The sequence below is a fragment of the Pyrus communis genome, chromosome 14 (assembly GCF_963583255.1).
Source record: "Pyrus communis chromosome 14, drPyrComm1.1, whole genome shotgun sequence".
Classification (NCBI taxonomy): domain Eukaryota; kingdom Viridiplantae; phylum Streptophyta; class Magnoliopsida; order Rosales; family Rosaceae; genus Pyrus; species Pyrus communis.
In genome coordinates this window covers 16,750,003-16,760,762 of record NC_084816.1, presented here as the reverse complement: position 1 = coordinate 16,760,762, position 10,760 = coordinate 16,750,003, and the positions used below count along the sequence as shown (strand labels likewise).

Here is a 10,760-nt window from a genome sequence, read left to right as displayed (position 1 = left end):
CTTTGGCCCTTAGTTGGAGACGGAGGCAAATATGGCCTGGTACTGTTCATTAAAATATTAATTTCTTGGAGAGCTAGAAGGTTAAAATGAGCCCTCTAGCCAGCCCTCAGTTGGAGATGGCCTAACAACAAATGTGATTTTATGCTTTGAAATAATATTTATGTGGCAATGTGGTATGTGCAAATTTAAGAAGAAAATTTTTTTCTGAACGGGTTGGGTCATTTTACCTATTGGGCAAAGTGACCTAACTTATTAAAGACCCGTTAAGATAACAGATGTAACATGACACAACCTTTTAAGATAACAAGTATTATACGAACATAACACAAAACACAAGGCCTAACATGTACAAGGACTCAAACGACACGCCCTCTCTCTCTCTCTCTCTCTCCGCCCCAAGCACTGTATATAAAATCCCATCTTTTGGGTTTCTTAATCATGCGACATATAATCCAGTCAATTTTCCGGGAAAATTTGAGTGAGAAGGTATAAAAGGCGTGTTTTATTTTGTTTAATTTTCGTAGTTTCGGTTTGAGGGTGTTGGTGGTGTCGGATTGGTTTTTGCTTTGGAGGGCGTAACAATGGCGGGAATAGCAATAATCCTAGATCTGTTGCGGAAAAAACCAAGTCCCAGTACAGTCCAAGCATTACACTCTGCTGGGTATTTTTCGGCCAAAGCCGCCGCTTCTGCCGCTGCTGCGTCTGTCGCCGCCGGTGCTCCTTATGCTTATAAGGCATTATTCGGGTACTCTCTCTCTCTCTCAATTGTGTTTTCTTTTACATATCTGTGTGTGTTTTTGTTATGATGAATTCGGTTTCGATGATATGGAGGAGATTTTGTATTGTATAATGCTATTCCGATTTGAATTCTTTGATATGAAATTTAGATACGATTTGGGTAAGTGTTATAGCTCGTTGGTGCATTTGTATTTGAGAATCGGAAATCAGTGATCTCAATTTTTTTTCTTATTTCGCCATTAGTATTCATGGTGGTTATTGTATGGTGAGTCTGGGGATTTGATCATACCCTGAAACTTGATTTCGGGTCGGTTTCACATTGATTGATGACAAACTATAGGATGTGAACAAGTTTGAGTGCGGATAAAGGTTCAGTCGGCTAATTTTTCAATCGAACAATGCGGGGAAGTTCTAAACTTTTCGAATCTGTAGAGTTGCCCTCTGTGATTATGGTTGGTTGTGTTTGATTAATAACCTTCTGGGGTACAGTTCATTACTGGTATTTTATATGGTTGAAGCTGGAGAAATATATTCGGGATTGTTCTTCTGGTGTAGGTAGTACAAAATGTTGATATCAGGACGCTAAAACTTTTGCGCCATTGGTTTTTGTTTTCAGTTGATTCTGCCCTCATATCCTTTCTTGAGCTTGCTGCATAAATTTAAAATCAACAGCTCATATTATACTTTCCTTTTCTTACTTTCCCATGTCAATGTTATTTCATTAGTACTTTGAGGATTGTTGTCGGCTGAAGTTTGACTGTGTACTAACTTTTTAGTATGCAACAGTAATTTCAGGGTGCCGGTTGCCCATTGTGATGCTGGAACAGCATGGTCTGAAGATTATGTTTCTAATATACGAAGTTCATCTCAACGAATCTTTCAGAGTGACTCTCATAATTACAGTACCAAGGAATACAAAATTGAGTTAAAGCCTCTATTCTCAGCTTTTGAATTGAGGACTCTAACTATGACAACCTTGAGGTCATTTTTAATGTTCTTTTTACCTCTTTTGGAGCCTCGTACAAACTTGGAAGAGGATGATGATGACTTCCTGCCGGACACTGAAGAAAAGCAACCTATAGATTATGTTGTTCCTCTAAAAAAATCAGTAGTGCAGATTATTCGTGAGGTCAGTTGTTTTTTCCTACATTCTTGTTTCTGTTTTGAATTTAGTTTAAGAAGTTCCATCCATACACGTCGTCTTTAAATTATTTCCATTGGTTCCATGGTGTCTCTGAACAGTGGTTTTCGGAATTAAAAACCGTAATGATTATTTTTTATACTTTGTTGGTCATAACACCAGACATAATATGCCTCAGATAGTTTGACTCAACCCTCTGTGAAGGACTCATTGTAGAATGAAGATACCTTATTGGAAATTTTATCCGGTGAAGATAGCATTAATTTTGAGGAACGCCTTGCTGAAATTATGATACTTTTAAAACCGTATGCACTAAAGCATCATAAGTATCCATAACAGTTATTAGCAATTGATGGATCTTTGAAGGAGGATTCCACGTTAACAGTTAGTGCTTATTTTCATTCTTTTTTTTTATACTTTTAAATCAGTATGCGCTGCTTGTACATCATAAGTAGCTTGACAGTTATTTGAATTCTATGGATCTTTAAAGGTGGATAAATTTAAACAGAATTAGGTGCTCGGATGTTTAAGTCTTGTTCGTCGACATGTATAGTTCTGCTGGTTTATAGACCAGATGCAAGTGTGTACCACTAATCATGTTTATTTTGAAAATCAATTTGATCACGAAACAAGTTATTTCTGAAATGTGATGGAAATGTTCATTAGTTGTTGAATCAGCAACCAGTTGATTTACCTCTTTGCATTCACCTTTCAATTTTTTTCTTCTTTATTTACATTTTAGCACAGGAAATTTCTTCTCTCTCTCCCTGCCACCCCCCACAACACACAATACAGCTTTCACCTGAAGCAGTTCTAGGGTTTTCTCTTTCCCAAATATAACCACTTAATTAAACAGCATACAAAATTTTGCACTTCTATTGTTGAACTCAACAAAGTTTTGCATCTTCCAATTGAGTTACGTTTTGCATCCATTGCAGACTTCTGTTGTAACCACTAGACGGATTCTGGAACGAATTTGTGTCCATTATGTATCAGAGAGAATGGCATGGAAACTTCTCAAAGGTAATTTCTTTCCACAATAATCCCAAATCTACTTTTATTTGAGAAGATTAAGTTCAAAAAACAAGCGTGTAAATATGATTGATTAATTAGTTATATGTTTTGCTTCTTCAAATACGCGACCGACAAACAAAATCTACAGATGTTCCTAAGTCTGCCATGCGGAAAGCTGGAAGAAGATTGCCTACTTTAGTTTTCTTCTGTAGTGTTAGCAAAACAACTTTCAGAGGTAATATTCTATTCATGTATTCTGTCACATATGCAAGAAAAAATGGCATGGTCACTGTTGTTGGTTGATTGAGCTTTCATTCTCACTGTGCTGTCCATGTTTACTCAGGGCACTTTCTAGGTGTGGCAGCGTCATGGCTCATCCAAGTTGGCATTGATGTCTACCGATATATTTCTTGTACAATAAAGTCTAGAGAAGAAGTTGATGACATCGATACGGCAGAACAAGTTAAGATTCTTGGGAAGAAGGTTACAGTTACTACCATCAGGTGTGGTGCATCACTAGTTTTTGCTTCCATTGGGGCCGGTATTGGTGCCTCCCTTATCCGCCCTTCATCTGGCCAGTGGATTGGTAAGTGAATTACCTAATCGGGGTGTATCCATTAGTAAGTGAATCATCTGTAAGTGTACATGTAATTTTTCTTTCTTTTTTCGCAGGCTGTCTTTTGGGGGATTTGGCAGGGCCTTTAATTGTAACAGCTTGCCTTGGGAGAGTTTACCATGGAGAACTTTGAGTCCTGGGGATGACTTGTCTGACGTATTGTTTGCACATGGGCAAATTTAAGTGGCTTAAACGAGACAGTTCTTAACTATACGATGATGGAGTTCTTGACAGCAATACCACCTGCTTGAAATCAGTTAAAGCAGGTGTTGAAGGAGAAGTTTCACAACCGTAGGGAGTTTCTCCTTTCTGAAATTATGTCTTTCCATTCTGAAACTGTGCTTTTGTGGGAACCTTTTAAAGTACACAGTTTGGTCCCTGAATTTAGTCATGAATCAAGGTGAACAAGATTATCAATATTTAGCATTATTTTTATTTTTACAATTTTACAAGCGATATTGAGGATACAATCAAATAGACATCGAGTACAGGGTAAATGCAGTTAACTACTTGAACGACAAGCTCCTAACTTGGCACGATTATATCAAGTGTCCCAGATCGTGACAACCGATACTACTACAATTCCAAACAGCACAGCCAGAAACTTGGAATGGGGTGTGTCAACAGAGATTGCCTTGTGAGCTGTGTAACCCCTTGATAGCAGATGGTTTATGGATGCTGTTGGAGCAAAATTTCTTACGAGAAGAAATACCTCCACAAATTCGTTGACTGAAATCCTCACGCTCACATTCGCCAAATCCCTTGTAAGAGGCGTCCCCGAACTATCTTCCTCCGTAGCTTGTGCGGGTGGGGTACCTGCAAAAGATACTCCGACATTCAAGTCAGTCAATTAATTTTTGTTCTCTGGTTTCTCTCCGAGACTCCTTTCTTTCTTTTTTTTCCCGGCTATTTGGCTCCTCTCCATATTTATAGGATTTCATTCTTAGCGAACAAGTACCACGACCTTTCTTCCTCTCCCACTTCCTTAGTGGTCCTCCGTAATATAACTTCATGCTTTGGGAACAAGTACCATGTCATGTCTTCCTTTCCCACTTCCTCAATGGTCTTCCGTAGTGGAGGCAGTTATCTAGACACATGCGTCTGTATACTCCTTATAAGCCTTCCTCACAGTTTATCTTGCACAACACCATCTTTGGGTGATTGGTATTGCCCCATGAGTTGAAACCGGATTTTATCCTCCACAGATACGTATATGAACATACCACATGACAGACCTATTGAAATGGCGGAGGTCCATTCCGCCTTCTATCTTGAGTTGTGCCCAACTCCGATACCAGTCGGACTAGAAATGAAAGCAGAAACCCATATGCCGGGCATGATAAGGAGGGACGGTCCGGAATCATTGAACTTGAGGGTCACTGTCCTGCTTAGTATACACATACAAAACCACAGAAAGTTTTGTTTGAATCACTCTGAAAGTGCATGAGAGCTGTTCCCAGAAATATACCACCAGCAAACTGTGTGCCTAGAACCAGAAACCCCTCATTCCACTTTAAGAAGTAGGGCGACATTCCAGCTGAAAATGTCCCCAAAAAGAAAACTGTGCATGAAATCCTTACGAGTATTAGGGGGTTGGTGCGAAGGCTGCGAATGCCATTGTTCTTGTTGGTTTCACTTTGATCATCGTCATGGCTGCTGTAGGCCAATGTGGAGAGGGTGAGGAAGAGGAAGAGAAAGAGAGCTTGAGAAGATTGTAGCAAGCCATGTTATAGTGGTGCATGATAAAAAGTTTAAGGTTTGGATTGAAAGCATATAATAACATAGAATAGGATCATAGTTATTGACATGCATCAAGAAGTGAATGAAGACAATACTTGCAAATAAACCAGAAAAGAAAGCAAAGAAGTCAAGTTCATTGGGCCGAGTGCCGGTCCTGGGAGTAGCCCGAGTAGGCGGGCGCCTAAGGCCCCCACTTCGGGGGGCCCCCAAATTTTTTTATTTTATATATATATATATATAAGTGTTATTAACACTTTAAAAATCTCGTCCTACACTTTTTACAAGTATATTTTTTTTTTCCAAATATAAAAAGTTTGGAACGTACTCCACTAGAATTTTGGAATACCAATAACAATTATATATACATATATATATATATATATATATATATATATATATAATTTTGTAGTTTGAGTAAAATATCTCAATATGAAATTATAAAAAAAAAAAAAAATTTGGAACTTGCTGTGTAGCTTTTGGCCTTGGGAAGGGCCGGAAGGCCCAAAATATTTCTTAAGTATGTGTATATATATAATATATATAAATATGGTTTTTGTATTAGTTAATTAATTTAAAGAAGTTAAAAGATGTAGATAATGATAGCTTGAAGAGTTTTTGTATTAATCTTGAAGGATTTCTGAAACATGGTAAGCATTCTGATATTGATAGAAATGACTTATTTATAGAGCTAATAATCTTGAGAGAAACTTTGCTGAAGGAAATAAATCGGGCAATGGAAGTGCTGAAATATATAAGACAAATGGATGGTTGTTTCTCGAATGCATGGGTTGCTTATCGTATTTTGTTAACTATACCAGTTACAGTTGCCTCTACTGAAAGAAGTTTCTCAAAATTAAAGTTGATCAAATCGTATCTTCGATCAATTATGTCACAAGAAAGATTAAATGGGTTAGCTATTTTGTCAATAGAAAAAGAATTGGTTGAAAAGTTAGATTATGTAAACTTACTTACTACATTTGCGTCTAAAAACGCAAGACGTGTAATATTTAAGTAATATTTGCATACCTTTCTTCTTTGGATATGAATTCTAATGATTTTTTATGTAGAAATGAGCTTTTTCACATATTTAGCGAAACATTTTCTTATACATATAAATATACAACGAGTCGAGTGTCAAAGAACTTTAGGGCCCCCATTTCAAGGCTCGGCTAGGGCCCCCAATTTCTTAAGGCCGGCCCTGTTAACAGCTTCCGCAGCAACACCAAAAGCCGGAAATGCTATATCCCTTTGATCATGGTACTATTACAAAGGTGCAACCTCCACGCCTATTCAGAGGTAGACATGATGTTAGAGATTAGAGCAGTGAATCTTGTGTGAATCAAACAGAAGAAATAAAATACACAAGATGATGGCATTTGGCTGTAGTTCAATGGCATTAGGATACGCTGCTTGACCTGGACAGCCTGAGGGACTTGTCTAAAGTGGTTAAGGATGTTTACTCCTGCACCCGAGGTACTGAGTTCGATCCTCTTCCCCAAATATTGCTTGTATATATAAACCGCAAAGCAATCCTGTTTATATCTGTATCGATACGCATACAATTTTATGTATTTTTATGTAAGATGATCATCATCCAGATGATTGCCAAGCCACATAAGCAATAAAAACATTCTTGGAGATCATTACAACACTGCTTTCTATCCTGAACTAATAACATATGATAGCAAAAATCTAAATAAAACCAAAATCACATCTACCAATCGATTGCCTTGCAACTTACAAATCTATACTTCCAAACGCAATCTTCCACAAACAAATCGTGCTCGAACAACGACTTCAAGTGTCCCAAATCATCACAACAGCTATTACCCCAATACCCAACAAAACTGCCAGAAACTTGTACTGGGGTTTGTCGACTGAAACTGCTTTGTTGGGTGCATAACCCTTTGCCAATAAATGGTTTATTGCTATGTAGATGAACACTCCACATGCTAGAGCCATTGAAATTGCGAATATCCAATCAGCCACAGCTCCTTGGGTTGTTGCGTCTATTAGGATTCCAATTGCCACACCAATAGGACTTGAAATAGCAAATGCAAAAGCAAAGGCAGCGCATGACAAGAAGGGACGGTTAGGCATCATTCGAAGGAGAGCAATGCCCATGGCAATGGCAGCAAATACCTTGTGAAGAGAAATTGTCCATAAGGCTTTCCAAGCATCGGCTTTAGTCTCAGCGACTCCAATTGCAATGCCCTCAAACACGGAGTGGAAACACAAGGCTACTATCAACAAGATGCTGTCCCCAAGTGAAGTAGCGCTTGCAACCACCACGTTTTGGTTATGGCCCTGTCAGGTCAATCAAAAATAAGTTTCGAGTCAGTGTCAGAACCACCACCGAGTAATCCCCCAATACGTATGGAAATCCTGATACGATTACAACCAGAAGATTATGAATTTAGCAAGTATATATCTTACCTGAGTGCCATATTGACCACCCCTTCCCTGCTCAGTATTACCTGCAGTGAAAAATAAACTATCACTTGATTGTCCTAGGTTTACAGTCAACCTCAAACCTAGTTTTGCTTAATAAATTATGGTCGCAATCACAATTCTCAGCAAAAACACACATACAGTTCGTTTAGTGGCACCCCCGTCTCCACTTTGTTAAAGTTTGAAAAGATCGGAGTTCAAATCTCATAGATGACAATTGTTACTAAAGAAACAAAAATCCAACACCAAACAGTTGTTTATTCAAGGACAGTGATTTTCAACACACTTTTAGTCCCCTTATATTTTTATATTTCTGGTCATCGAACCGAATAAATCAAATGGAAACAGGTAGGAATGTGATTTTTGCACACCATTTAAGCTACTCACACAAACCTGTAAATTTCTTTATTTTTAGCTATCGGATTGTGTAAATCATATAAAGACCTACTGACGCTCCAGTTAGAAGATACGGTTACATGACAGAGTTTCAGGACCAAAGGGGTAGAGGAAGACCTAGAAAGACTTTGGAAGAGACTCTAAGAAAAGACTTAGAGTACTTGGATCCAACAGAAGACGTGACACAGAACCGAGTGCAATGGTGTTCTAGGATTTATATAGCCGACCCCACTTAGTGAGAAAATGCTTTGTTGTTATTGTTGTTGTTGTTGGATTGAGTAAATCAAACAGAATGAATGAAAATGATTAAAAAGAAGTGCGTGAGGCTAAAAAGCGTGTGTCTTTGTCATTTCCCGTTCAAGGAATTTCACTCACTCAGCAAGCAAAGAGAACAAAATCTAGAAGACCAAAAGCACTTACTCTGAACCTGAAGATCAGCAGCAGACACAACACTCTTGTTCTTGAGAAACACGTAGGAAATAACACAATCAGCAAGCATTGTAAGCAAGAAGCCCCCACAAGCCAACATAAACGCAAAAGGGTATTCTTCTTGGGTCAAGTCCTTGAAAGTCTCATTGGAATCACTCAGAAAGTGCATCATAGCCGTACCCAAAAACACACCCCCAGCAAACTGGATACCCAAAACCAAAAACCCTTCATTCCACTTGAAGAAATAAGGCGAAACTCCAGGTAAGAACGTCCCAAAAAATATTATGATGAGGCACCAAATCTTGACCAGTATTAGAGGCCTCGAACGGAGGTTATGCGGGGTTTCGCTGTCGTTGGTGTCGGGTTCGGTTTCATCGTCTTCATGGTGGCCGCTGTGGGCTAAGGCGGGGATGGTGAGGCAGAGGAGGAGGAGAGAAGAGAGGAGGAGTAAGCGAGGGATAGGTGGAGCCATCGTTGTTGACTTGTAGGTTTGGAGAGGAGGGAGAGAGGGGCATGGGTTTTAACGGGTTTGGTTGTACTACGTACTTTTTGGGGGGAAGAAAAACAGAGACTTTAACATGGGAATAGGATTGGTACTACAATTCACAATACAGTTGTATGATATTGACAGGATTTAATATGGTTATCTGAATTGTCGGATACTTCCAACTTTTTAAACGCCAAGTTTTTAGTTAGAACGTAAAAAAATAAAGATTTAACGGCTATATTTCGGAGGACTATTAGAATATTTGGTGACATAGAAGAAGAGAAAATGGGTGGTGGATTTTGGTTTTCAAACATCCATCGGCAACTTGACTTGGAGTAAATGTACGCAATCGTTTTCTGTATTTTGTGTGGGGTTGTAGATTTGCCATGTATTATTTATTTTTAATTTTTTGGTTTTCTTGAAGAATATTCCACAAACCCCATTTATTGTTAAGCATCAGTCATTAATCAAGAAATGATGAAATTTAGAGAGAGAAAGAGAGAGCATGGAGAGAAAAATGAAAGGTTTTAGCACACGAAGAGACTGAATGTCGTGAGTGCAGGGACAACCTTCATATAGTGCTAGGTTCCCTACTAATCCGCCTATTACAGAGATCTAAGTTGAAATCTTCTTGTCGCAATATATTTTCGGTGGCCTTTCAATGAATCAAGAACCCTTAGACATTTGGTGAAATTATTGATCCAAAAGGCTTGCTCAGTGGAAAGTCTTGTTTGAATCGTTCAGAAAGTGCACGAGAACTGTTCCGAAAAATACACCCCCGGGGCACACTACGTGCCAAGAACCAAGAACTCTCGTTATTTTAAAGAAGTAGGGCGACATATGGGCTACAAATGTCCAAACAAACACCAAAATCAAGCACCAGATCTTTAACAGTATCAGAATCTTAGAGGAAAGGATGTGAACGTTGTCATTCTTGTTGCTTTCATCGTCGTCTTGGGCACTGTTGGCTCAGGATGAGGCAGAGGAGGGGAGAGAGATTGAGCAGATTGTAGCAAGCCTTTCTGCAGTGGTGCATGAAAAAAATTGAAGGGTTCAGGGTGTTATTATACAGCTTGTTTTTTGGACAGAATCCTAGTAATGAATCTAAAGATTCTAACAAATGAATCTGCATGATGCGAAAGATTCTGAGAAGTGAATCTTGTGCGAATCAAACAGAAGAAATAAAATACACAAGACGATGGCATTTGGCTGTAGTTCAATGGCATTAGGATACGCTGCTTGACCTGGAAAGCCCGAGTGACTTGTCTTAAGTGGTTAAGGATGTTTACTCCTGCACCTGAGGTACTGAGTTCGATCCTCTTCCCCAAATATTGCTTGTATATATAAACCGCAAAGCGATCTGTTTATAACTGTATCAATACACATACAATTTTATATATTTTTATGTAAGATGATCATCATCCAGATGATTGCCAAGCCACATAAGCTATAAAAACATTCTTGGAGATCATTAGAACACTGCTCTCTATCCTGAACTATTAACATATGATAGCAAAAATCTAAACAAAACCAAAATCACATCTATCAATCCATTGGCTTGCTACTTACAAATCTATATTTTCGAATGCTTAAAAATCTAAATAATAACATTCTCTGGACGTGTTTAAGTTGTGATTAAAAAATCAATCACTTGGACACATGTCCAGCTATGATTGATCAACAGCAGAAGCTGCTGCTGATTTTTCAGCAGCCAAGTCCCGTTCAGAGTTTAATATGGAAATAGGATT

General features: G+C 38.6%; 3 protein-coding genes across 3 annotated transcripts; 1 reads left to right on the top strand and 2 right to left on the bottom strand.

The window, feature by feature from the left end:
* Window positions 1-364: 364 nt before the first annotated feature.
* On the top strand, window positions 365-3,926 carry LOC137715344 (uncharacterized). Its single transcript, XM_068454636.1, has 6 exons — window positions 365-745; window positions 1,525-1,867; window positions 2,818-2,902; window positions 3,042-3,128; window positions 3,237-3,479; window positions 3,566-3,926. Exons 1-6 carry the CDS (start codon window positions 582-584, stop codon window positions 3,640-3,642), a joined length of 999 nt encoding a protein of 332 aa, XP_068310737.1. The 5' UTR covers window positions 365-581; the 3' UTR covers window positions 3,643-3,926.
* Window positions 3,927-4,053: 127 nt separating this feature from the next.
* Window positions 4,054-5,041, bottom strand: LOC137714468 (zinc transporter 11-like). The gene is made up of 2 exons (XM_068453676.1): window positions 4,942-5,041; window positions 4,054-4,325 (listed from the first exon to the last, which is right to left on the bottom strand). The coding sequence occupies exons 1-2, from the start codon at window positions 5,039-5,041 to the stop codon at window positions 4,054-4,056; spliced, it is 372 nt and encodes a 123-aa protein (XP_068309777.1).
* A 1,724-nt stretch (window positions 5,042-6,765) lies between these two features.
* LOC137716180 (zinc transporter 11-like) lies at window positions 6,766-9,057 on the bottom strand. Its single transcript, XM_068455589.1, has 3 exons — window positions 8,517-9,057; window positions 7,686-7,726; window positions 6,766-7,556 (listed from the first exon to the last, which is right to left on the bottom strand). The coding sequence occupies exons 1-3, from the start codon at window positions 8,995-8,997 to the stop codon at window positions 7,047-7,049; spliced, it is 1,032 nt and encodes a 343-aa protein (XP_068311690.1). The 5' UTR covers window positions 8,998-9,057; the 3' UTR covers window positions 6,766-7,046.
* Between the last annotated feature and the right edge of the window lie 1,703 nt (window positions 9,058-10,760).